The sequence below is a fragment of the Crassostrea angulata genome, chromosome 1 (genome assembly GCF_025612915.1).
Source record: "Crassostrea angulata isolate pt1a10 chromosome 1, ASM2561291v2, whole genome shotgun sequence".
NCBI lineage: Eukaryota > Metazoa > Mollusca > Bivalvia > Ostreida > Ostreidae > Magallana > Magallana angulata.
In genome coordinates this window covers 2,686,811-2,713,987 of record NC_069111.1, presented here as the reverse complement: position 1 = coordinate 2,713,987, position 27,177 = coordinate 2,686,811, and the positions used below count along the sequence as shown (strand labels likewise).

Genomic DNA, 27,177 nt, shown 5'->3' with positions numbered 1-27,177 from the left:
ACCTTAAAACAATTACCAATACAAGTTTTCCCGTCGCTATCAAGCTGGTATCCCAATTCACAGAAACAAATTCCAGATCGTGGGTCATGGCTGTCTCTCCTACATCCATAGCTACAGTTGAGACCAGGGAACAAAGTGCATGTATCCTTCACTAAAATATATCAATGATATCAGACTTAGAAAATGCATCAATGATTTAATACTTGGAAAGAACTACATATTTTACCCCAAAACTTTGATTCTTCCATTAAAATACAACTGACCTTTTTCACAAGTCTCTCGGTCTTCTCGTAGAGTGAATCCATAGTAACAGGCACAATTGTAGCCCCCATCCATGTTGATGCACATTTGAGAGCAAGGGTGAACGCCTGTCTCACACTCGTCTATGTCTAAAAGAAATTGGCGATTTAATTTATAAATATTCGTTTTGTTTTATCCGTATTAATGTAGAAATCTTCAATTTTATACAGGTTAATGACATATTGGCATTTTAAATGAGAATATACCTTCACATGCCCCGTTGTTCATTTGAAAACCTTTCTGGCATTCACATACGTAGCTGCCATACGCGTTTCGACAAAATGTGGTTGATTTTGGACAATCATTTAAACTTATATCAGAACATTCATCAATATCTGTAATACGTTAAACATATAAATGATCATAATATTTGTATCCTGTGGTTAGCATAAAGCTTGATCGTATTGTATACATGTATAACAATAAATAGTATTGAGATAAGATTGAGATAAGAAAGTTAAAAAGATATTTTTAAAACATTTGAAACGTTCTTTAGTTTACCTTCACATTTGTCGCCCACTGATAGGAAACCAACTTCACAGTCGCAAAAGTAGGAACCCTCCAGATTTTTGCATATCCGGTTTGGGCCGCATATGAATGGATCTGATGTACATTCATCAATGTCTTCGTCACAATTCTCTCCCGTCCACCCTGACAGACAGACACACCCACTCATGGCGTCACACGTGTCTCCCCCGGGACCGCACTCGCACACCTTACTGCAGTTGTTGCCATAGTTAGGAAGTTCACATCCTATTTAACACATATCCAGTGTAATCAAATTAGCTTTTTTAACACAAAGTAACAATTACCAATATTTTTATCTATATTTTATTGTTTTATTTGTATTTTCTTCATATACTAGTATATATATGTACGGATAGTGGTCCACACTAATTTTTATTTCAAAACTATACCCGATCCATTCACAACATTCTTATGTTAAAATAATTTTTTATACGAAAACTATGATGATAAACTTCTTTTTTTCTTTTTAATTTTGTCTCACTGTTATATATACAATATGCATATATGAAAATTTGAACAATAAATGGAACTATTGGAATTGTCAGTAAGACATTCACACTATAGACACTTTACTTGTGGCGTAAACAAACATATGTTAGGAATGAAGACTTCGCGTTAAAAGTACCAAAACAATTCTAAGTTTGTACCATTCATTTTCTGTTTAGGCTCAAACACTTTTTCTTAGTTGTACCTTTGCATGATGTTTTATCTTGGCTTAGATAAAACCCAGGCTGACAGGTGCAATTAAATGAACCTTCTGTATTGACACAGCCTTCCTCACACGGTGAAGTCGGAAGTTCACATTCGTTTATATCTGAGGAATGCAATAAGATGTCATGATAATACTTCAAATATGATTAAGAAAGTACATCGTGAACAAAAAGATGGACAAAAAGAAAAAGTTATAAAATCATCTAAGAATCATTTTTTAACAGTTTCAATTAATGTTGATAAGATTATTTAGTTCAATCATGGCTTTTTATGTGGTACTGCATTTGCTTTTGTGCGCAAGGGCAGATTGAGATAAATCTCGCTCATAATTTTAACATCAAGTTTAGTTGTCTGTACACTATGATTAAATGTGGCCTGGTCAACGATAAGTGTACAAGTATATAATTTTAGACGAGCTGCATGTTTTTACATTTACACATCTTGATTCGATATATTGCATATATTTAATTTACATACCTTTGCAATTGATTCCATTTAAAGCCAGTTCGTATCCCAACGGGCAATCGCATTGAATTGTTCCGGTTTTGTTACTACAGGTGTACTCACATTTTGAGGGGAAATCCTTACAAGGGTCATAATCTAGTCAGAAAAATTATTAAAATGATTCTGTTTTACTGTATGATGCATTAACTGCTATCCCAGATCCATATTAAGTAAATAAATTATCGCTAGTTATTTTACAGTATTAACATTGGCGTTCTAATTCAAACTCTGCAACCTTCTATGAGTATTACTACAAATATATTTTTTGCATTGATGAGGTCTCTACGGAAGCTTATTGAGGCCAGTTCAGTAACAAAATTAATTAATATTGCGTTAAATCGCAATATTTATTGCGTTTTAATGCAATCTTTTGCGTTTATTCGCAAATAAACAAATATTGCGTTTAAACGCAAAGTTATTATTGCGTTTAAACGCAATATATTTTGCGAATAAACGCAAACGTTTTTGTGATTAAATGCAATAATTTTTGCGATTAAACGCAATAATTTTGCGATTAAACGCAATGATTTTTGCGTTAAATCGCAATTCATTCATTTGCTTATATATACATTTAGTATATGTACCAAATCCGTGATTTGATGACACCACTTGACACATCACAAAGACTCAATTCATGGTTTTCACTTGGAATAACTTATAATGAAATAGTAAGTTGTCATAACTTGAAAGCATCAGGCACTTCTAAGCAAACGTATCCTGAAAAGAAGGATCGCGCTATAAATAAATACAAGAAAGAGAATAAGTCTTTGCTTATATTTGTTTCCAAATTCTTCCTTAGAGATGACATGCAAAATGGCTATTGATGGATCCACCAGTGATGTTTGCTTGCCGGATACTTTGTATCTAGACTGTGAGAAATAGTTGGATTGAAAAAACGGAAAAGACTCCATCACGAAGGGCATTATGCCAAGGGGCCTTACAGATAAAGGCATGTCGATTCGTGTGACAAATCAAAACAAATGGAACTTGCACAAACAGTTGCATTGATGGCTATACTATGAAAATTTATTGTCTCCATGATATTACCAAATTGAATAGGTTATATAACCTTTTCAAAAAGTAAAATCATCTATTTGAATAGGTGATTTCATCTATTCACACTCAAAGAGTGATACATGTATCATTTTTTTTTCAAATACGTGATATCCCTTGTTCACATCACAAGATTAATAAGTGATTGATAGGTAATGATATCAATTCTAATAAATGCTATCACTTTTTCAATAGGTGATATCACTAATTCAGATCAGTGATATAACAATTACAATAAATGCCAAATCAGTTCGTCATATTGAATAAACAGTATCACTTTCATTTGACATAATGTAATAAAGCATAATGGATGGCAGTAATACAGTGTATGTGGGGACTATTTGATTTTATTGAATAATTAAGATTCGATTATGAGAAACAATATGAAAAGCCATTAGAAATAGAGGAGAAAGCATGACGAAAAAAGCGATAAATGTCTAACATTACGTTTAATGAACAGATTGACGGGTGATTGTGGCATAACATAAGTATGTCCTACTTATATATAACATAAGTATGTCATAAACCTCTTCTTTTGGTCTGAATAGAAAACGTCATGTTCAAATGAAAGAAAAAAAACAGTTTTGCAATAAAACGCAATAACTATTGCGTTTAAATCCAAAACCTTTTGCGATTAAACGAAACGATTATTGCGTTTAATCGCAAAATTGTTGCGTTGAATCGCAAAAACGTTTGCGTTTATTCGCAAAAATTATTGCGTTTAAACGCAATATTACCTTTGCGTTTAAACGCAAAAAATTTTTGCGTTTAAACGCAATACTTTTGCGTTTAAACGCAAAACTTTGCGTTAAAACGCAAATCTTTGCGTTAAAACGCAATGTTCTTTGCGTTTAAACGCAATAGCTATTTCATTTAATCGCAATCTTTTGCGTTTAAACGCAAAACTCATTGCGATTTAACGCAAAAGATTGCGATTAAACGCAATAGTTATTGCGTTTAAACGCAAAAGAAATTATTTTTTCTGCTAAGCTGGCCTCAATAAGCTTCCGTAGGTCTCTGTGTTGGAAATGATTTAAAGAATTTAAGCAAAAAAGGACAGGAAATCCAGTTATGTGTATTTATGTACATGTATATAAAGGAATTTATGTGATCTAAATACTTATAGTTTAGGTATTATATAGTTTTCTACTATGTTACATTTAATTAGTCATATTTGTACAGTATGAGGATTTAAAGGGTCTTTTGGGGTTTTTATACTCATACCGGTAAGAGCATTTTCAGGCTATTAGCCTGATCCTAAATATTTCAATTTTGGCTCCAAATTAGCTTGCATCGGAAGTTTTGGCAGGTGTTGTTCTTTTTTGTGAGTATCTAAATTTTTTGGGGACATGCAGAATACAATTTTGTTTCTCGGACATTCATTCATCGTGCGCTTGCATAGGTTTTTGAATCACTCAGTGAATTTTAGACCTAACTTAGGACTTAACCGTGAACACGTTGTGTACAGAGGTTATTCGGGTTGCACGATTGATAGACTTTCTCAGAGAGGTATCCGGGAGGTGGATAAGTTTAAACCAGCTTTAGTGTGTTTGCAAATAGGCTCTAACGATCTCTGCAGTATTGATGTAGAAGTACATGATTTAGTTGATAAAATAGTTGACTTTACAGAGATGCTTCGAGGTCGGGGAGTGCGCAGAGTTTGCGTATACCAAATCCTGCACAGGAAGCCTCCCACTAAACCAGGTAGATTTGCTGTTGACTCAGAGTGGTTCAATTCTAGGGTAGATTTAGTTAACAGGCTTTTGGATGAGAGGCTAGGAAGAGATTTTTTGTCAGGAGTCAGATTCTGGCGCCATGCTGGCTTTTGGTCACCTGAAAATAAAGCTATGGTTTTTTGTGAGGATGGTGTGCATTTGAATGAGACTCAGGGCTACCCTAAGTATTACAACAGTGTCAGAGCATCAGTGGTTTCAGGACTTAATAGCCTATAGCTTCATTAGCTTGTGGAAAATGAAAGCTCAGTGTTTAGTGCTGGAGAAAAATAGTATATAAAATGTCACAAACATAAAGGGTTCAAATATATAAGTTTAGATTCACAGTTGATATTCGCAGTTTGTTCTAGTACGACATACACTGAACATAGGTATTATACCAAGTAGGGTTAAATTGTAATGACTTTAATCATATTGTTCATGTTGTTGATACAAAATATTTACTATCGTTTGGACTCAGGTGTTGCGCATGGTCCATTGCTATAGGCTTGAGTGTAGGTTAGTTGTTTTGGCCAATATCTGTATGTACTAATATATGATGGACGGTTTAGCTCCTATACTATTGGGTGTTTTATGGTGATATCCCCCATGGTTGGACTATGATACTTGGTAAACCAAATAGCCCCTAGTTTGTTGGGTGCTATGTTATGTAATATCCGGTATGCTTGGATCATATGGTAGCCGTTTAGCCCCTATATGGTTGGGTGCTATGTTTTCATATCCAGTCTGGTTGGATTATGATATACATGTGTATGGCTTACCAAAGAGCCCCTATATGGTTGGGTGCTATGTTGTTATGTCCAGCATGCTTGGATCTTCTGGTAACCATTTAGCCCCCTTATGGTTGGGTGCTATGTTGTCATGTCCAGTACGGTTGGATTATGATATATGGCTTACCAAGGAGCCCCTTTATGGTTTAGGTGCAACGTTGTAATATCTGATGTAGTTGGATTATGTTTGGCGGTTTACCTATGATGTTATATCCAGTGTGGTGGTGTTACGATATGTTTACTTATTGGTCACCATATGGCTTAGTGATCAGTTATCATATCCAGTGTGACTAGTCTATGAGGTGTTTAGATAATTAGCTTCTACATGGTTGAGTGTTAGGTGGTTACCTTAATGTGGGGTGAGTTATACATACTTTACATGCATATTGAGTTTGCAGTACAAGTTTGGTTAGCTTTGTGAACAAAGATGTATAGATAGGTTTAAATTTTGAGTTCTTTTATGTAAGCTGCTAGGTCTACATGTATGGTATAGTTGTAGGTTATCAATTTCTAAAAGTTTGGTTTAATATATATGTTTGGTAACCATTATTTTGAATCATGGGATATGTGTTTAATAGCATATTTGGTTTAGCATATTTGTGCTTTGGATTGTAGGTCAGAAACTTGTGGTTAACGGAGCCAATGTACATGTACTTGCCATTACTTTTGTACTTACATTACATTTTTAAATGGTTTAAGTCATTACTGAATGACGTAAAATTTTTGATGTATTATAAATTTAGGTTTGATGGTGTGATTCCAATTGTTAAAAGGCATGAATAGGCACAAATAAATCCAAAAATTTTAATCTCTGTTCACACATTGGAAGGACTCACTGGGGTTTAGGATAAAGTTCAAGTTGGGTTTTAGATCCTGTAGGAATTTACTGTTATTGATAAGGCAATGTATCAAGAATAAGGGTTGGTTACATTAAGTCATAGAAAACTTCAGCTGTAGGGTACAGTTTTTTACAGCATGATGCCTAGACCAAAAGTTGGTGTGAAAAGAAAAAGAGCTGGTTCGGCGGAAAGAAAAGGAGCAAAGTCCAAAAAAGATCAGAGCTCTGATCATCAGGAGGAAACATTGGTAGAGAGAGTAACACAGGCGGTGTTGGAAGCATTAGAGGACAGAGCTGTCCCCGCCATTCCAGACAGGAGCGAGTCCCCCCAGAGTTTGGATGGTGAGTCTGATTCAGAGATTACATTTAAAGAGATAGAAAGGTCAAATGATGAGTATGCTTCCAGTGAGGCAATAGATACTTTTACTTGGTCAACCCCTATTTCGGCTATGGTTCCTCAGAAGTTGAAACAGAAAATATGGGAGGATCAGTTTATTGATCTCGCGGTATTGCTCCCTAATAACTTGGTTCCTGGTCCAGAGAGTAGCAACTATACATTTAAACTCGAGAAGAATGACAACATATCGGTAGTACCAAAAAAGGCCAAACAGTCTATTAACTCCATTTTTCAATGGACGACAGCTTTCTTGCGCTTTGTTGCCATATATGCTGAGAAATTTCCAAATGCAACACCAAATCTCATAAAACATGCAGAGACAGTACGTGACATGGCTGCATCGGGAAATGTGTCATGGCAAACATATGATAAGCAAATAAGAATGGATAGACAGATAAGGGGTACTCCATGGGGTAAAATTAATGTAGAGTTCATGCTGCAGGCCCAGAGATCCAGACAAGAAAACAAGCAGTCCTTTCGTTCCTTTCGTACAAGGCCTGGACAAAGATCAGCTTTTACAAACCAATTACCAAGAGGTATCTGCTGGTCTTACAATAGAGAGGGAGGTTGCAAGCTTGAGCGCTGCAAATTTCAGCACATCTGTACAGAATGTAAGAAAAACCACCCTAAAACAAAATGCAGAACCCAAGCAGTCGTTAAGAACCAAAGTGTCAACTCCTCTTTGGGAACAACAAAACAACAATGAAATTGTAACCCCAGTAAGACCCGAAGTTTTGAAGTATTTTTTAAAGGGCTATGATACTGCTATGGCAGATTATCTGGTGGCAGGTTTTACTTACGGGTTTGAATTGCATTATGAGGGACCAAGACAATTCAGGTCATCTAAAAATCTTTTGTCGGCTTTGCAGAACCCTGTTATTGTGAACAAAAAACTACAAAAAGAGCTCGAGGCTCACAGAATAGTGGGACCTTTTGTTACACCCCCTTTTGATAATCTCCAAATTTCCCCTATTGGTATTGTGCCAAAAAAAAGAAGAGGGTCAGTTTAGGCTCATACACCATTTATCTTTTCCTGAAAACAGTTCTATTAATGATTTTATACCAGAAGTGTTTACAAAAGTCCATTATGCTACTCTTGATGATGCTATGAATATTATTGTTTCATTGGGTAAGGGTTGCCTGATTGCCAAAACTGACATTGAATCAGCTTTTCGCATCGTACCTGTTTGCAGAGAGGATCATGAATTACTGGGTTTTCAGTGGGATGGTTGCTTTTACTTTGATAAATGCTTACCTATGGGTTGCGCTAGTTCTTGTTCTATTTTTGAGAAATTTTCCTCAGGACTAGAATGGATTGGTAGGGTAAAGGGTCACATTCCACACATAGTACATGTTTTGGATGATTTCTTATTTATCGGTCCACCTGGATCAGAAATTTGTAATCAGAGTTTGTTAGTTTTCAGACTTATTTGTGAGAGCTTAGGTGTTTATTTAAAGGAGGAAAAGACATTTCAGGCAAATACAAATTTAGTGTTCTTGGGTATTGAGATTGACACTGTGGTGATGGAGATTAGGCTTCCTGAGGACAAATTGGTTAAGCTACAAAAAGCGATAGATGCAGTGAAATACAAACGCAAAGTTTGCCTAAGAGAACTTCAGTCTTTAATAGGACTGCTTAATTTTGCATGTCTTGTGATTATACCAGGACGCACTTTCTTAAGACGACTTATAGACCTTACTAAAGGTATTGCAAAGCCACATCATCACAAGGATCTTACTAAAGAGAGTAGGCAAGATTTAGCGGCTTGGTCATTATTCATCAATCATTTCAATGGGAAATCCATATTGTTTAAACACATTTGGAAGACATCAGAGCAGTTACATTTATATACTGACGCTGCTGGCTCTTGGGGTTTTGGAGCTGTGTTTGGAAGAAAATGGTTCTATGGAGCTTGGCCAGAGAGTATGAAAGAATATAATATTACTCTGAAAGAATTATTTCCAATTGTTGTAGCTGTGGAAGTATGGGGCCGCGTTTTGCAGAATTCATGTGTGATTTTCCATTCTGATAATGCTGCAGTGGTCAACATAGTAAATGCACAGACATCAAAGGATTCGAAAATCATGATTTTGGTTAGAAGACTAGTGTTGGCACTTATGAAGTACAATATATTGTTTTCTGCAGAACACATTCCAGGTTTGTTCAATACTCTACCTGATTTACTTTCACGGTTACAGGTCAAAAAATTTCTGGAGGTGTCATTGGACAGCGAGGACGAACCAACAGCCATACCAAGCCACCTTTTGCAGCTATCCAAAACACAGCTGTTACCTTGATTGAGGCAGCTTTAGCCCCTAATACAATGATTGTCTACAAGCAGGCCCTAAATTGTTTTCAGACATTCATGCAAAGTTATTACAATACATGCAGTATTAAGGATGTTTCTCTCGAACACATTATTAGTTTCGTTTCCTATCTATTTAGTATAGGCAAAGCACCAAGCTCGATAACAACATACTTGGCAGCGCTGGCATATTATTTTAAAATGTCTAATATTCCAGACTTTTCAAATCATTTCTTGATAAAGAAAATGTTAAGTGGGGCAAAGCGTCTGGCCAGCTCTCCTGATGTGAGGCAGCCTATTACTCTGGATATCCTGGAAAACCTTTTAGTAGCCGTGCCTCATGTAGCCAATTCTAGTTACCAAAGATGTTTGTTCATGGCTATGTTTATATTAGCATTTTATGCTTTCCTCCGAGTAGGAGAAATCACAGTTCGCTCCCATTCTAACCCAAACTTGCTGCTTTTGAGTAATGTATCCTTCAAGACAATAGCCAAAGCAAGTTGTATGATCATAACAATGACCAACTTCAAGCATAATCTGGGGAAAAATCCTGTGCATCTGGAAATCAAACCTCAGCCAATCCGCAAATTTTGTCCTGTGCAAATCATGAAGAATTATCTCAAAGTGAGAGGTGTGAAGGATGGACCTCTGTTTTGCTATGGCTCTGGAAGGCCTATATCCCGTTCAGAATTCTGCAAGGTGCTGAAATCGGCTCTGAAGTTCTCAAAGTTGGACAGTCATAAATTCAAAGCACACAGTTTCAGAATAGGAGCAGCAACTCAGGCTCACCTGCAGGGCTTCTCAGATTCACAAATAAGAGTTATGGGAAGATGGCACTCCGAGTCATTTCAGAGATATATCAGGGTGTCCTTGTTTCCAACATTGTAGTTTCTATATCACAATAATGTTCTGGGATATTTGTTTTTTAGGGTCCAGTAATAATGGATAACTGACTGAGGCAGTATCCATTATTACTGGCTAAGTATTTGAGTCTTTTTAACATTCAGGTGTCTGTATGAGGTTTAAATCTCATATTGTCAGGTTTGCTGTTTTACAAGATTAACACATATACAATGTAGGATATTTGTCATATAGGGTCTACTGATAATGGATAACTGACTGAGGCAGTATCCATTATCGGTGGCTCTTTATTTTCATGATGTTGAAATCTTGCAATTTCCTTTTGTTTTATTAGAGTAAAGTGGGAAGAAGTACATTGTATTGAAGTAATAGATGTTTACAATATAGGGCATGAGACCCTAAGTGTTGCGAGTTGATGGTTTATCATCTTGATAGTTTATATACTTTTCAGGTTTTATTTTAACAAGTCTTATGACAAAGATTTATCATGTTCCAGGTTTAATTTTAATATTAAGGGGCGACTATCTGAGGTGGCACCCCCATATTCGAAAAAGTAATTGGGATTAAGTTGTAAGATGTGTAACGGGTGTTACAAGGTATTTAACATCAAGATGTAGGTGTGTTCACGTGTTTTTAATTTTGTTTCTTTGGCAAGAAATGTGTGAAGAATATTTTTCAGTAGAACAATTGTTTACCTCCAGCTTTTAAAAGGGCTGACATATTTCATGATCACTTAATTAGCATTGCTTGGGAGGTGACTAACTGAGGTGGCACCTAAGGTTGTCAAGGGAAGTGTACATGGATGTTTACATGTTTAGATATATAGACATTTAGGGGCTTGTTTTGCATTGTTACAGCAATTGTTTCAGTTTAAACATGTACATTTTACATTTGGATGCATTCCAAATATGTCTTAGTTAATAAACTTTATGATTATTGAAATGGGTTATCTAGGACAATAACAATGTATTTCATTTCACAGTGAGCATGCATGTCAAAATTAACACATGTTATTGCATCTCTTTTGCTGTAAATTTAGTTAACCACTGTTCTTAATGTTCTTAGGAAATATTTTCATAAGCTTGGATAGACTAATTTCTACTTTAAATTTTGATTCTCTACTAGAATCTTTACTGTTAAACGAAGCACATTTTTGGGTGGGGCGAGGGACACTTCTCATGCAGTTCAGTGTTCCTCTTGTGGGTTATTTTTTGGGCCCCACCTTCTGCTGCATTGTTGATAATTTACTAAATGTATGCAGTCTCACATTTTCATTCTTATATTCAGTATAACTTCATCTGGCATTTTTAATAAATGCTCTTCACACAAGCCATAGTTTTTCTTTATCAAGGTAGCAGCAGAACAGAGCTGCAAATGTGCTTCAGGTTATATTCAACAGTAATAGTAATGTAGGGTTTACCAGGATTTAAGAGCACATAAGTGTATTTATGTACATGTATATAAAGGAATTTATGTGATCTAAATACTTATAGTTTAGGTATTATATAGTTTTCTACTATGTTACATTTAATTAGTCATATTTGTACAGTATGAGGATTTAAAGGGTCTTTTGGGGTTTTTATACTCATACCGGTAAGAGCATTTTCAGGCTATTAGCCTGATCCTAAATATTTCAATTTTGGCTCCAAATTAGCTTGCATCGGAAGTTTTGCCCACCTCCACCCCTTCTATCCTCCTTACTAAATATTATTATTATTTTTGTTTGATTGGTATGGATAACTTCCTTTTGTAAAAGGTGTGGGTTATTTTTTGGGCCCCACCTTCTGCTGCATTGTTGATAATTTACTAAATGTATGCAGTCTCACATTTTCATTCTTATATTCAGTATAACTTCATCTGGCATTTTTAATAAATGCTCTTCACACAAGCCATAGTTTTTCTTTATCAAGGTAGCAGCAGAACAGAGCTGCAAATGTGCTTCAGGTTATATTCAACAGTAATAGTAATGTAGGGTTTACCAGGATTTAAGAGCACATAAATTGAAATAAATACGCGACTGCACACGCTGAAAAAATTCGTTGTTTTATTGATCTTTTTGACATCTGGGGAAAATCATTAAACCGAATCTAGCTATTAAGTGTAAGTTAAAGTATCGTTTCTGAAAAATGATTATGTTGTCCAAAGAATGCAAATGCTTTCAATTATATCATAGGATTTTAATTTTTGCAATTCTTATGGAAAAAGTAGAAACATTGTGTTGGTTGCAAGTTACACACCGTGGTGTTTATAGTTTAGTGTAAATAAATACATGATATTAATATCTCAAAAATCATTACAGTTTACCCAGAACAATGGTATACAGAGTTGAAATAATTTACAGCCTCTGGGGGTGTGCACTTCCTCTCCATTGGAATGAGTAAAAAAAAGCATGACGTAAAAAAGTACATTTATCTTCTTGGTCGGAATGCTGTAGGGTGCAACGGTAATCATTTTCTGATAATCTTATTTATGTACGATTTAGCAATTTTCGTAATTTCAAATCTCAAAGAAAAAAACCGAATAAAATTGCTATGAATGACTTTCTCAATTGTTCTTTTTTTCTAATTGAAAAGCGATATTCCATAACATTTAATGATATTCATTCTTTTCCTTTTGTACTTTTTATGTAAATACGAAAAGGTATGGTAAGGCTAATACTGTATCAGTTATTCCTTAAGTATATTTCCCCCCAACTATAGTCGATTTTAACAAAAAGGATTTGGTATGCATGTCATCATGATTTTTCCACTTTAAAAGTATAAACAAAAAGTTTCTTTGGACGCAGAGAAAGGCAGCATAAATATAAAATAACATTGAATTTTCTTTAAAAATCCATTGCTGTTTAGAGTTTCCTCTAAAAATAGCAAGTTTTGTTTAAAGCTATACTTGTGTCCAGTAAACTCAATAACGCGTTTTACCTTTTTAAATAAAAAATAATAAATGAAAATAGAAAACATCTTTTGTTCATATTTTTAAAAGTTATAAATAAAATCTTTTTAAAAGCCGTGTCTTATAGAAGAGAAATTAAATTCATTTGACGACATTTTAGTAGTTTTGCTAGTTTTAAAAATTTTACTGATCCCGGTTAAAACAAACTGATTCTTATCTTAATTGCAAACAAATTAAAAATCAACAATCTTTCTTCATTTGAAGCCAATAAAATCAATTGAAAGAAAAGACACTTTTTCAAAATTTTGCATTTTTACTATGAATATTCATTTGTGCTATGAATATGTATTTATGCTTATATCTATTATGTATATATATATATATATATATTTATATACGCCCACCCTCCGAGGGAGACAGTCCCTCTGTTGTATACAAGGGTTTCTAACATGGACACAGACTTTGACTGATGGTAGGGAAACCCTTTGTTATGTGTGGGCCAAAAACATCGCATGTAAATTATCAATGCAAGGATTTTTTTTTCACTTTTTTTGATTAACACATACATGTTTAAATGTACGTACGGTGTACATGTAGCATCCTTATTTCATAAAAACTTGATATATATCGTATACGTTTTTTCAACATATGTTTTTTTCCATTTTTCTGATTACCTCATATACATATACAGAGTACATTTTTGGTTTATAAAAACCTGATATATATTGTAAATCTGTTTTCACCATATGCTATTTTCTGATATGTTATTATATACTTATTTATAAGGAATCAATAAATGGTAAAATATAAAAAAAATTAAAAAATCAATTGAATTTGATGGCTCGCTTCATATATATACTTCTTTGAAAAACGAAATTATGTTTCAAAAATAATGCTTTACCAATCCATGAAATAAAATGCTGGTGTAGCATTCTTCTTTAAATATACCTGCTTTGACACACGAACGATGGTCCGAGTTTAAGGTGTAACCCAAGAAACAGCTACACGTGAAAGAGCCTGGTGTGTTCTGGCATAACTGTTCACATTGCGATGTTCCAGTCAGACATTCATCAATATCTATGTATAAAACACTTGTAAAATAAAACATTCAAGTAGCGTTCAGGCATGTAAAATACAAGTGTTTACGACAAATAGCTTGGATAAAATGGTTAGACATAAAACTTTCTTTTTTGTCATTTGTATGGTGTGACAGAGTTGTTATATTTCAATTAGAAAAAGCTTAATTATTGCACTGTTAAAATTAGGATTTAAAGCCTAAACAGTTATTATTGTGATAATTTAATGAAGACCACTCCTAGGCAATCATATAACCGGACTTTACCTAGGCACTTATCCTCAAATTTTTTGTATCCTGAGAGACATCGACAAATATATCCACCCTCCGTATTTTCACACGTCTCAACTGTAGCATTGCAGTTATTGTTGTCCTTCGATAGACACTCGTCTACGTCTGGGAAGATTGCGAAACGAAAAAGAATTACACCTTTATATTACTAAAACTTTCAGAAATAAAGCCTTTCTATAAAAAATTGTTTAATACAATCAAAGTATTGTTCAACCTGAACAACTGTCATCGCTCGTGTCGTAGCCCGGGGGACAGGCGGAACAATTGTAGCCTCTCTCCAATACGGACTCCTCCTCTGGACTCAAATCCGAGCACTGTCTGTTCAAAGAACAGGGAATCTCGAGGCAGGCATTAACTTCACTTTCACAATCATCACCTGCATTATATAAAAGGAATATTTGTAATATAGATTTGTTTTAATAACCTTTTTTTAATGCATCAACGATTTTTTCCAATACTTACAAAAATGCATTTTGTTACAAAAATGCAATCAGATTATAAATGTACATGTATATCTGTTACTATTTCTTAATATAAACTATATTTTTTTGATATACACTTTTAAATCAAATAAACAATATTTTGTTATGGATGTAATTCAGCGTCAGAAATACCAGTATATCCTTGATCGCAGTCACAAATAACTTTGTAAAAACGAGGTTCCCCCGATGATGGTAAAGTATCAAAATCACAGCTTCCATGGTTACTGCAGCCACTACACAAGTTGACGGTGACGTCCAGCGCAGGTGACTGAACACCCAAATCATCCTCAGCAAGTATACTTGAACCCAACAAAAGTGGTAGTTACGGAAATATATAAGACGGCGTGTAGATTTCATTATCAAAATTCATAAAAATCGTTTAATTGTAACTTGTTTGATTGTATTGTATGAAATACCTGATTTCGGAAACTTCGTCATTTATAGGTGTCCATGTTGCAATCCCTGTTTGATTGTCAAGTACAAAATGGTCGGGTTGTTTTAGTACAACGTAACGTGGACCTGTCTTTCCGTCATCAGAAATTTCAAATTTGAACTGTACCGTTTTATTTACATGAGCATTGATTGTGGTGTTTCCAGATATTTGCGGTGATTCATTTTCTGTAAAATTTATGTGTATACATAAGTAACCATTTCAAGTGTTAGATGAATACAAACAAGTTAATTAACAATTAAGCTACCTAGCTCAGCAATATTTTTATCCGATGTTTCCTCTGACTTTCCAGATGATAAAGCGACCTCAATGTCCCCCGTTGCCAAATAATCAGAAATGCATGATGCCGAGGGATTAAGTCCACATTTAGCTTTGGCATCATTTAGACGGCTTTCGTCAACTTCGTCCAAAAACATAGGAACGAACTCAGGATGGAAGAAATCTCTGAACGTCAGTCCATCATCATATTGGAATAAAGATGTGTCTTTCACTGACCCTTTAAATGATAAAACTAATTGTCAAAAGTCGTGTGGAAAAGAAACAAAGCAATCAATTTGTATATTATTTATTCGCTTTAATTTTGTTATAGTAGATGATTTCCCGCGCAAGCGCGGAGTTAACATTTTACACATTATACAATGTTAATATGTTGAACCATATTTTTTCTTCATTTGTGTATATACAGTGTCAAATTTTTCTAAATTGCTTTTAACCTATTCTTTAAAAATAAAATAGAAAACTGACTACATGACTTGAAGCGAACAGAGGTGTACGACCTAAGCTGAAATGTTATATAAATGTACTTGGCCTTATTATTTTTATTGCGGATCAAAAAATCTTTTTTTAATTCATTTAAAACCACTAAGTAGGTATTAAGTGTGTCTTATCTCTAAATTTGTGCTTACGGTAAAATTACACAATAGTTTTATCACTGTTCCAAATAAATTCCAGTATGAAAAATGGTAGCTCCCCCTCTCCCCCATTCATCTTCTCCGTTTTATGCATAACAGATCTGTTTATTGTTTACAAACTAATGTCTTAGGTCTTCTATCAATCTGTTGTGGTATAAAAATGTATGATGTTAAAAAAACTCGCTAGTTTAGCCATATTTATTTGCATATTTTTAGCCAAAGTTTTCAGATCCAAAGTATCTAACTCGCGCCCTGACGTTAATTAGTCAACCCACGTTCCTTGGGCACCCCGTTCTGATAAGTTTTTTTTTTCATGAAAGAGGTTCGATCAAAGGTATCTGCCCGCGATGCATGATAAACTCGTCATACACGTTTCGTCGTGACGTTAATAAGTCAATCCGTGTTCTTGGTTACCCTGTTCTGGAAATTTCTAAACCATTCTCTCACCAGATGCGTTTTATCAATCAAAACTAAAATCGTGCATTCACGGAACGAATTGGCACATTTTATTTGTTCAACATTTGTCAAATCATAACTTTAATGTATACTCTAAAATATTTACCAGTAAATATATTCATTCTTTACATAATTATTCAATATCATTTCATTGCAGGTATATATTTTGATGCCAACTACAACTGACTTGGATCCGCCTAAGCTTGTTTATCGAAAATGAAAGAAGGATTTTGATTAATTTCACAATTGTTACTCATCAGTTGAAATTCAATTATAGCTTACGGGCATCATTTTAACGTGTTGAAATACCAAAGGTGTAAGCAGTTACTCTAGTGCCGGCATTTTATAGTTTATTGATTTATAAGTATAGATTCGCAAATATTGTCTTTAATAAAAATGTATATTAGCTTAAGTTTATTGTTTTATAACTCTTAAACACTACGGAAACAATTTTCATGTTTTATATAGATGGTAGTCATTTAATTTGTCAAATGAACCTTTAAAAGAACGTAAAACTGTACAAAATTTAAACGTAACGTCAGGCGTATTGATACGTTTTTGACGTCAGTCTTACTATGACGTATGCAACACCCTTTATACGATTTAAAATAATTTTTTTAGCCAATCAGAAAGCGCGTTGCAACTAGAAAATTATATGTCTATATAGATGGTAGTCATTAAGACAAACTTGCAATGTTGTCCAAAGTTGAAAAAAATATCCCTCTCCGTTTTAGTTGCGTTCTCATCTAACACAGTCCCATTTGGCAGGATAAATTCGTTGCTATCGTTGCCGTCAAAGTTTCCCATCAAACCGGATGTCAGACCTTTGTATTGCTTATTCACAAGAGTTTCGCTAAGCAACATACTCTTTTCAAGGCTTATCCTCACAGTTATTACTGAAATAAAACCAGATATGGAAAATCAGAACCAAGAAAAACGTTATATTATTGTTTATATACAAACTGAAAGATAACTTACAGGGCTTGAGAAATAAAGCAGAAATTTTTCCGTCGTCCCAACGAATGGAAATATTTGTTGTCAAAAAGGTGTAATTTGAGTTTTCAAACTGCTTAGTGAGATCTCTGCCATTTGCTTTAATGATCATACCTAGAAAGAAACGTCAGATGTTTAATAGAAGTATGATATTGAAATAAGATGAAAAACATTCAATTTTCCATTAGAAATGTAATTTACGTTTCTTGTTGCGGGCCATCTCAACCTGTATACTGGTACCAGTTTGGTCCTTCGCTACAAATGCACTGAACACAGTGGCGTTAGATTTCGCCCCATTCTGAGATGAGGCAAGTTCTGTGCGTGATTGGAGCTCAAATGTTGTCGTACTTGTATCTATTTTTATCAGTGTGTATTCTCCATAACCGTTAAATGTATAGAGTTTTCCATCAAGGGTTGTGAAATGTGGATCACCAAATGTACCAGCTAAAAAGGGAATGAAGATGTTAAAAGAAATATCACTTTGTATTTATATTTACAAACACAATGCCTATATCATGAAAATTAAAAATTTTTAGTGCGAATTATGTCATACTTTTCTATGTTTATTTAACTTCTTAATTTTGTTCTCGTCGATGATATGAAAAAATTAATTACCGGGAGCAAAAGGTGATTTGCTATAGCATTTTGGAATCGGGCGAACCTCGTAAAACAAATCACATTGTTCTGTACTGCAACAAGCATCTTTAGGATGCGTGTCGTTATTGAAGTATTTATTCTGATCTATGAATGGATTAAAGTTTAACATGGTTCCTGCTAATGGTTTTGACAATTGTAGTGGTCCTAAATGTTCAATATCAGCATACATCTTGAAACAACATTCCTAAAAAAAGGTAAGTTATAATACAGATTCAATAACAAATTGAATGAATAAAAATATTGATTTCAAAGACAATTAAATAAAAATGTGTTAAAATGTTATTAGGTAATTCTTACAGCGTTGATATCGACCAATACAGAGGCGTAGCATAATAACCGATTCTTCAGATCAAGTCGGCTGATGGCAAAGCGCGGATCAAACCGGAGTAAACGAGCATTGCAGGGACATTCGATATTTTTGGTTAATAGCCTCTGGCCAATTTTATTATCTCGGTTATAGTTATACCAAAGTCGGCATTCCCCTGCTTCCTTTTGTGTACGAACCCCTTTAGTGAGTTTGTAAATCCAGAGACCTCGTCCCCCTTAACGAAAAAAGCATGCATGCATTTAAAGAAAAAATCCATTATGTTCCAACTTGTAAATATGTTATTAACTTACTTCCATTTCCAGGCACGTCTGACATTCGAAACACACTTCTATCGTTGGATGTTCGCTTTTGCACAATGGTGTTATCAAAACGATATCCCACTGATATCCTAAGGCCATGTTTGTAGGGTAAATTTACATCTACATAATTGTAAACAGCAAAGGTATTCTCTCCATCAGATATAAGGAAAGTTTGGAAAGTTATTTGCTGCAAGGAAAATAATTCTTGAAATCAGAACTTTAAACAAAAGATGTGCATAAAACGCAAAATTGTTTAATAATTAGTAAGACAGGTGTTCTAAAACACTGTAAAATAGCCATATTAAATCAATTAGACTGACCTTTTTTTCAATTCCCACCACTGTCATATTCTCCCATGTGACTTTCACGAGCCAATTTGCTTTGAAATTTTTAAAATCCTTGAAATAAGCCTTAATAATCCCGTCTGCCTTCTCCAAAAAGATTTCGTCAAAATCAGCTCTATTTTGTTGCCTTTGAATGTATTGTAGGTTTAAATTTTAGTGCGCAGAAAGCATTGACATAGTATGGAAATAAATAGTATGTTAAATTTTTTAACAGTGTGTAACACATTAATATGTTGTTATCGGTCAGTTACCTTGAATATGTTTTATAGTACACCTTTCCAATTTTTTCCGACTTTAGCTCAGAGGAAAATGGACACAATATTCTTTTTCCAATAAAATTTGGGGAGTGTAGATTTAGCGCATTTGGACTGCTAAACTTTTCTCCCAACCCTATAACGCCATGAAAACCAATCTAGGAAAAAAATATGATCAATTTAGTCTTATTAAACTTATAAGATATTTTTCTGGCCGAAAAAGCACATGAAATACATCTCTAGCCTAAACTAGTCATTGGCCCATTCTAAAATTTACTGAAGCAAGTAAAATTAAGGACAGAGAATTACAAAACAGAATACGTTTAATCTGTAAGACTAACTTTTTTTTTTTTTTGGAAAAAGCTTGATTGCAAATCCTGGTTGTTTTAAAGTAATGTAATTCTTATCACTGCCTAATCTATTTGTTTTATGTTTTAAGCCTATCAATTGTCTTATTTAATCATGTGATGTAATTGTACATTATTATTATATGTAAAGCACTTTAGCGTAATTTTTATTATATTTAGCGCTATATAAATTTGATAATAATAGTAATAACATTAAAATATTTGACTTAACTGGTATTGAAGACTTAGAACTAAATTACAAACATAAATGTGTTTTTTGTTGTTGTTGCTTTTTGGGTTTTTTGTTTGTTTGTTTGTTTGTTTTTTGGTTTTTTTGGGTGGGGGGGGGGGTGGGGGGTCTCAGTTGATGTTTTTTAAAATGCTTTATGTTTCCGTTTAGAGTTTAAGTTTTGTTAAAATGTTTTTGATAGTCAAAATAAAAACACAATAGTATATCCAAGCCTTTTTTAACTAGCTTCTGTGTGTATTTGAAACAATAAAGTAGATTGTTAAATCCGCCTCAACACTTTTTAAAAGTGTAACAATTCATTTGTTGGGTAAAAAAAGCTTGTATGTAAATTATTTTAGATGACTTGCATTTGAAGACATATATAAATTACATAAATTGAGTTATTTCTTTTCTTTTTTTTTGGGGGGGGGGGAGGTCTTTTTGTTTTATGAGCTTTTTTTTCCTTATGCGATATATTTTTGTTTAGATTTAAGTTTTACTGAAATGTGGTCAAAGTGGTGAAGGGAAAACACTTTTTATTCATATATGCTCTGGCTCTTTTTTAAAATTACCTTTGTGTTTTAATCGGAACAACAAACAAAACTCAGCTGACTAAAAGGTAAAGCGCATTAACTTACAATTACTGAGTTGAATCCGCCTTTAGTTCCATCTCCAACAAATACAGTCATCGGTGCTTTTAGAGCTTCACTTGTCTTTTTGTTCTGCAAAATGTTGTCTGATTCTTTTTCTCCATATGAAAGTTCTACTTTTCCAGAATATTTGGCTACAATTTATTTTTTGTTTTTTAAATGAGAATGTTAAAATTTACTTATTCTAAAGAATAAAAGAAAATGATTATTTTTTTTCAAACTAATATTATAATTAGTTTTTACATTCCGTTATTTTATTAAATGGGTTAAAAAAGAAACATCCACAATTATAAAACGTTATATTTGATTTTGATTTATTGGAGAACAGCTTGTAAAGGCAAATCGCCTCTCGGTCAACATGATGAAATACTGTTTAGTTGAATTATCATGTTTTAGTTTTAAAATCCAATTCCTTTCTAGAACAAAATTAACATTGTCCCGATTGGTTTTTAAATTTTTTTCCCCTTCATATGATTCTAGCAAATTTAAGAAATATACTGTATATGAACTTACAGCGAGTGGTTGTGATAGGATTAAAAGAAGGAGCGCTCTCTTTGGTGCCGTAGGTAGGATAGTTTGTTGTGTATCCATAGCTGACTGCAATGATCGTGACTTCATATTCTTCTAAGGGCATCAGCAGATATTTCCAGCGTATTTCTGGTTCATATCCAGTGGTATATTGTGTTTTATTGTCAATTGTCACTTTGTAACGGTTCACAAAACTTGTCGAAGATCTCTCCCACTTCAAATATAGTTCATCGGGTGATAAATTACACTGTGACTTAATAATTCTTCCAGCTTGTAAAGGATCTAAGGAACAAAAATAAATATTTTATATCGCAATAAGTTGTCATTGATGAAAGCTAATTTTTTTTTTCAAGAGTAAAAATCTTTGTACATCACAAATTCCCTAAAAAAGGTATCAATTACCATAAAACCGCTCAGTGTAATGGTTTTTATAAACAGGGAATCGTTATCATTATGTTGTTTGTGTCTATCTGGTTATGCATCTTTTAGCAAAAGTGAAGGATCAGTAAGACGTATCAAGCAACAATTTCAAACGTTATGCAAAGTTGCTTACCAGCTTTATATATAAATGTTCCATGTGTAATATTGCTATTTCAAGAAATACCGAATATGATATAACAACGAAAACTTCTTCAGAGGAGCTTACATAACTATTTTTTTTTATTTGGGTCTCTTTTTAATAGACTTTTGAGTTTAATTATAATCACTCGCTGTTCAGGTACTTAAGCTCTTATTTCTTCAAAGATATTTTCCTTATATGAATGTACATATGCGGTTAAAATATATGGATTCCCTTATGAATCGATCCCCTCCTTCCCTCCTTCAAGTATATATAGTAGAACAAAAATAAAACTACGTTATCTAACATTGTTTCCAGAAAAAAAATCTTTTGCACTACTTTTGCTAAAATAAAAGGTTTTTCCCAAGAGGTCTCTCCTAAGGACAACACACCTAAAAAGTGTAATTTTTTGGATGGAATGTTTAATATTTTCATCAAACCGAAACAAAACACCGCTTTTGTAACAACTTTGTATTCTTACACTTTGTCATTAATGTCTAAATTAAAATATAAGGTTTCTCGGGAAATATGTAAAAAGAAGTTGTTTTTATCATGCCATCTTTCCGTCAAATCAAATCAAATGTTGCGTGGTATAAAATTATTGTACAGTAGTGAAATAATGTAACATATGTGTACAGTTTTATCATTTATTGTCATCAACATTGTTACATAATTGAGTGTTACAAATAAAAAGTACTCATTTTTTTGTTTATAGGTCGTTATATAATTTACAGGATGTGAAAGCTCCAAATTTTCAGCATTTTATTTCTTTTTGGCACCACGAGTAAATTTGTGAATGTAAATAGTATTCTTGCTTGATTTCTATGAATTATCTTACCAATTATTATTGACTTTGGAGACTCATCTTCAAATATCTCCTCTGTCGGATTCCTCAAAACAGCTAATGTTCGGACAGTTGTCCAGTACAATCGCCCTGGTTGAAAGTTCAATGAACAGGGTGTTTTGAATGTGGTGTTCATTCCAACATATTTGAAGTCAGAAATTCTATTGTAACTGGTAATGGTTTGTTCTCTCCAAGAAATGTTATATCCACTAACGAGATCTTTATCTTGATGCGGTTCTTTCCACTGGAGTGAAAACCCAGCTCCATATTCACAGAAGAAACTGGTAAGGTTGTGTGTGTGTGCTTTTAAGTTTGTTCCTAGGTTGGATAATTACATTTAGATTTTGATGAACGCCAATGTTTTATATACAAAGGAAACAAATCGACTTTGAACATTTAAAGTTAATTTGGAGTTTTATAAATCAATTTGCCTTCTCGGTTACTACTTACTATCATAACATTTGGAGTCCCGTTGGTAGTGCGAGGAAGAGCAGCGACACTTGCCAGACTGGCAAAGCATATTAGATTGATATAGGCATTCTCTGCTTTCATTACAAGGTGCATTATACTTCAAGCCTGTTAGAATTCAAGTTTAGATGCATGTTACGAATTTGAAAACTTAAAAACACGAATTCCACAATGAATTCATCCATGCCTTGTTTTTTTTTAGAATAATCTTATTCGTTACATTTTCAGCTCGCGGTTTACCATATATGTATGCCATTTGTATTTAACAGTAAAATGTACGTGGACATTTATGATAAAGATAATAAGCTTATATAACATTTTAGAATTACAAAAGTTTACAAAGCAAACATACTTCCAATCACATACAGAGTCCTATTGACACTAGCTCCCCATCCTTCTGCATTTCTTGCTAAACATCGGTAATAAATGGCATTGTCTTCTTCGAAAGTAACTCCATTAATAAGCAAAAGTGGATTTCTTTTATCAACAGTACTGCCTTTGAAATGGCCGCGGGTGATATCAATATCTTCTGTTGTACCTGTATTCCTCCATGTCGCTATGCGAATCTTTTGCCATTTCACTTCAAGAACAGGTGGAAAATCAGCTCGATGCTGAATGGAGGCGTTGACTCTGAGATTCGATAAGTATGGTACACGGTAGAATGGAGTGTAAGGCAAAGTAACTCTTGGAGTTCCTAAAAAATTATTACAAAGTAGTTTATACTTGTTTATAAATTGAAGATTAAATCTACATTTTGTTATTCCAAAGATCAGGATTTAATGATGCAATCAAAATTTATTTGTAAACATTTAAAAAATATGACTTTTTGGATACAATTATAAATTGGTTATAAATAGTTATTGTTAATTATTATTATGTAGTATCACGTACGGATTGTGGTTATTTCTTCGTAATATGGATCGCTTCTTTTTTCATATTTTCGATTCCACCAACTTACAGCTATTATTGTAACATTATATTTTGTTCCAGGTTCCAATCTCCTCGGCCAGTCAATAAAGTTTTGTGGAGAGTTATAAGAATATCTATCTATAGTCACTAGGTACCTATCGACGGAAGTATTCATTGCAGGGACTGTCCAGTTCAAATGCAGGTGCTCTGGATGGAAATAGCTTCCAATGTTGTCAATAGCACCAGGTGATAATGGTTCTACAATAATAGGTTTAATACAGTAACTGTATTGCGAATTTGCTGTCAACTTTTAACTTAACTCACACAAAAACGTAATTATTAGTTTTGAATAAAAAACGTACCTACAACGAGGTGCAATACATTTTTAATATAAACCGTTTTTCCGACATCGTTAAGAAAAACAACAGAGGTTATTGACACAGTGAATAAATGTCCATGGACGAAAGTGGAGTTGACAAGATATTGATTCTGCCGATCTACGGATTTGTTTACTGTGAAATATCCATTGGTTTCAGAAATTTCAAGGATGTATCGCTGTACAAGATGGGCATCCTGAGAGGGGTTCCTCCAATTGACTTCCATAGAAGTTGTCGAAACATCACTGTGCGTAAAAACTGCCCCAAGAAAAGACTCTACAATTTGATAAATTTAATTCAATGATTTAATAAAACAACCCTGTCCTTTGCGAACAAAAATTTCATAATTTTAGATTCGGTATCTTAAAATTACCCAATTAATCCTAAAACTAATAAACTTACGATTAAAGCATTTGTTTCCATGAGGGTAATACAAGCTGTTACAAACGCATTTTTTGTAGATGTCAGAACAGACTAAATGCATTGTTTCATTGCATTCCCTCGTTTGTATGCAAGCATCACCATGCTGCAAAACTAAGCACAAGATAAACATTTAAGATCGTTAGATACTTAGAAAAACAATAAAGTTATAAAGTTTTTACATATATGAAATACTTACTTCCTCTGACTTTCCTGATTTCCACCCCGTTGCTCGAACACCAGCCGTCTTCAATCAGCACTTGAAATTGATAAAAGCCTTTATCTTCGAATGAAGCTTCATTGATGATTAATGTGAGATTTGGCAAGAGTTGGCTTCCCTTATATTTGTCGTCGTTAACATCAATGGTTTCTGTTGTTCCATTTCGTGTTACTTGCCATTTCGCTTTAAGACTGTGTTCCAGTTTTGCTTCTTTAATACCACTGAATACAGCCCGTTTCCCAAAATCAGTTTCCAAAAATGACGGCGTTATCAGCATAAATGGACACCCTAATACAAATCATACATGTAAGTGAATTATAGATAAGAAAAAATGCAAATAGGTTGTCATATCTTGCATTAATTTAAGCAGTTCAACTTTACGTAATTAAAAAAGGTTTATGTGAAAGAAATGTTTGGTAATTTTTTGAAAGAGATAAAAATTAGTAACGACAAATTTTGTTTTAGGCATTGATATTTAATTATCCAGTGTAAAGTAAATACACAGTGTTATATTATTGAAAGCGAAATTGTTACTTAGTCAACATTGATATCCACAATTGTAAAGAGTAAACATCAGAATAAGTTGGTGTTAAAAGGATTATTTTAACATAATTTTAAAATCCTTAAAAATTATATTTATTAATATATCATATATTTCATAAATTTATATTTATGATTAAAAAAAAACAAATTTTGTCTTATTCAATGTTTTGTTGTTTAGTCCATAACTTTTTTAACATGCCACGTTTTACTTCAATGCTGCAATATCCAAAGATATTCTTTTTGAAATATGCGAATATAATACTAAATTCAATACCTTTTTCATTTTGAAAAAAAATTATTTCATTTAATCGTTACTTTTTTCAAAAAAGAAAAACAAACTTGATTATTTTTGTTAGACACAAAACGGAAGGAATTTTTTTCATAATGCTATATAAACCTTTTTGGATTTTATAGCCTTACAAATTATCTCATGTTTGTAGTTTTGAAAAATTATGTTTACGGTGCTACAGTTGTGGCGAGCGCAGCAAAAATCACACATACATTGCATCTTTGTCAACTTAGTATTATTTAGTCATTAACTAACATCAAAGACTCTGTGAGAGAGAGAGAGAGAGAGAGAGAGAGAGAGAGAGAGAGAGAGAGAGAGAGAGAGAGAGAAAATTATAAGATTTCTATGTTTTAAAATTCTTTCAAAATACATACTCTTGCTTCCATCTTTACTATAACTGTACTGTATAGAATCATTTGTTTACGTATCTCAACTCAATACGAAGGAATGGAAACATGTAAATAATGCTTGGGTATCAACAAAGCTTGTGTGGTACTAAGGACGTGTATTTAAACCTCAAGGCACTAATTTACGAGTTAAATGTTAGCCATTATTGGCATATCACTACGGGAGAAAACATAAGAGAGCACTTTGGAACATAGACAAAAAAATTTTTCTTTTGAATCTCTACGTTTAGCTCGTTCATTTCCCCGCGCGCACTGGTTCTTAGAGCTCGCTTTGCGCACCGACGTGCTGCGCTCGCTTTTACAACGTAGATGATTGTTGAGATGTTAGTAGGTTCATATTTTAGTTGTCATGCGTACCAAAAATATTATCACGCGAATGTTAAAAATTAACACGCGAGATATAACATATTTGTTATTAGACTACAGTCTCTACTTCTTCGATCGGCTGTGACTGTAGTATCCGTCGGCGTTGGCTCATCCCTTGCTGTTGCTTGCTGTATGGCGTTCGTCAGGATAAAGAGTATCAGGAGAACTGGAAATTTCCAAGGTCCTCCGGTGATCTTAAACCCATTCAATGATCCCATTTTTCTAGTACATCTGTGAACAGGTAAAAAAAATTCATAATATAACGATAAGAATTTTGTTTTAAAATTACCCAAAATAAAATACGCTTAAGTAACTATTTCCGTTAAATACCTTTTAACCCTTTAATCATTTAACTGGAATGACCTGATTATGTCAAGACGATTTTTTTTCAATTTTAGGTCATCTTAGTCACTCAAGTCACCTATTGCCATTGGTCTATGATGTTCATGTAACCCTTAAATTCATGGTTCTTGGGACAGGGTTTCAGGCCCTAGGGCGGAGTCTATATGTTATGAAACGTTTTTAGTCTCAGAATATCATCTATAACATCCATATATATTTGAGAAAAACTTAATGCATAGCATAAAGTC

At 33.7% G+C, this 27,177-nt stretch overlaps 2 protein-coding genes across 4 annotated transcripts in view; one reads left to right on the top strand and one right to left on the bottom strand.

The window, feature by feature from the left end:
• LOC128177412 (uncharacterized) overlaps positions 1-26,805 on the bottom strand; it is a 38,310-nt gene extending 11,505 nt beyond the window's left edge. Inside the window, exons 1-31 of the mRNA XM_052844115.1 lie at positions 26,655-26,805; positions 24,962-25,270; positions 24,745-24,876; positions 24,328-24,618; positions 23,948-24,223; positions 23,409-23,750; positions 23,039-23,164; positions 22,583-22,906; positions 21,171-21,467; positions 20,646-20,791; positions 19,429-19,589; positions 19,154-19,304; positions 18,825-19,020; positions 18,504-18,748; positions 18,165-18,390; positions 17,751-17,993; positions 17,535-17,663; positions 17,249-17,452; positions 15,437-15,685; positions 15,155-15,356; positions 14,871-15,037; positions 14,471-14,632; positions 14,233-14,361; positions 13,839-13,967; positions 4,633-4,635; positions 2,017-2,139; positions 1,520-1,642; positions 802-1,053; positions 507-635; positions 264-389; positions 17-151 (exon numbers count right to left, since the gene is read on the bottom strand). Of these exons, the coding sequence (XP_052700075.1) occupies positions 17-151; positions 264-389; positions 507-635; positions 802-1,053; positions 1,520-1,642; positions 2,017-2,139; positions 4,633-4,635; positions 13,839-13,967; positions 14,233-14,361; positions 14,471-14,632; positions 14,871-15,037; positions 15,155-15,356; positions 15,437-15,685; positions 17,249-17,452; positions 17,535-17,663; positions 17,751-17,993; positions 18,165-18,390; positions 18,504-18,748; positions 18,825-19,020; positions 19,154-19,304; positions 19,429-19,589; positions 20,646-20,791; positions 21,171-21,467; positions 22,583-22,906; positions 23,039-23,164; positions 23,409-23,750; positions 23,948-24,223; positions 24,328-24,618; positions 24,745-24,876; positions 24,962-25,270; positions 26,655-26,805 (5,878 nt within the window). The remainder of the gene's footprint in view (positions 1-16; positions 152-263; positions 390-506; positions 636-801; positions 1,054-1,519; positions 1,643-2,016; positions 2,140-4,632; positions 4,636-13,838; positions 13,968-14,232; positions 14,362-14,470; positions 14,633-14,870; positions 15,038-15,154; positions 15,357-15,436; positions 15,686-17,248; positions 17,453-17,534; positions 17,664-17,750; positions 17,994-18,164; positions 18,391-18,503; positions 18,749-18,824; positions 19,021-19,153; positions 19,305-19,428; positions 19,590-20,645; positions 20,792-21,170; positions 21,468-22,582; positions 22,907-23,038; positions 23,165-23,408; positions 23,751-23,947; positions 24,224-24,327; positions 24,619-24,744; positions 24,877-24,961; positions 25,271-26,654) is intronic.
• LOC128177419 (uncharacterized) lies at positions 4,173-11,992 on the top strand. Of its 3 annotated transcripts, XM_052844131.1 has the most exons (3): positions 4,173-4,420; positions 6,574-6,779; positions 9,034-11,992. In XM_052844131.1, the coding sequence occupies exons 2-3, from the start codon at positions 6,575-6,577 to the stop codon at positions 10,026-10,028; spliced, it is 1,200 nt and encodes a 399-aa protein (XP_052700091.1). In that variant the 5' UTR covers positions 4,173-4,420; position 6,574; the 3' UTR covers positions 10,029-11,992. The 3 variants fall into 3 exon arrangements, with proteins under 3 accessions (XP_052700091.1, XP_052700099.1, XP_052700104.1); XM_052844139.1 differs by having other exon boundaries at positions 4,173-6,779; XM_052844144.1 differs by lacking the exons at positions 4,173-4,420; positions 6,574-6,779 and adding an exon at positions 7,551-8,928 and having other exon boundaries at positions 9,034-9,151.
• Positions 26,806-27,177: the final 372 nt, after the last annotated feature.

What these genes read in the sequence shown, in the direction of transcription:
- LOC128177419 (XM_052844131.1), top strand. Translation starts at nt 6,575, where the DNA reads ATGATGCCTAGACCAAAAGTTGGTGTGAAAAGAAAAAGAGCTGGTTCG. An exon ending in GTCCCCCCAGAGTTTGGATG is followed by an intron (nt 6,780 to 9,033) that starts GTGAGTCTGATT and finishes TCACGGTTACAG; the next exon opens with GTCAAAAAATTTCTGGAGGT.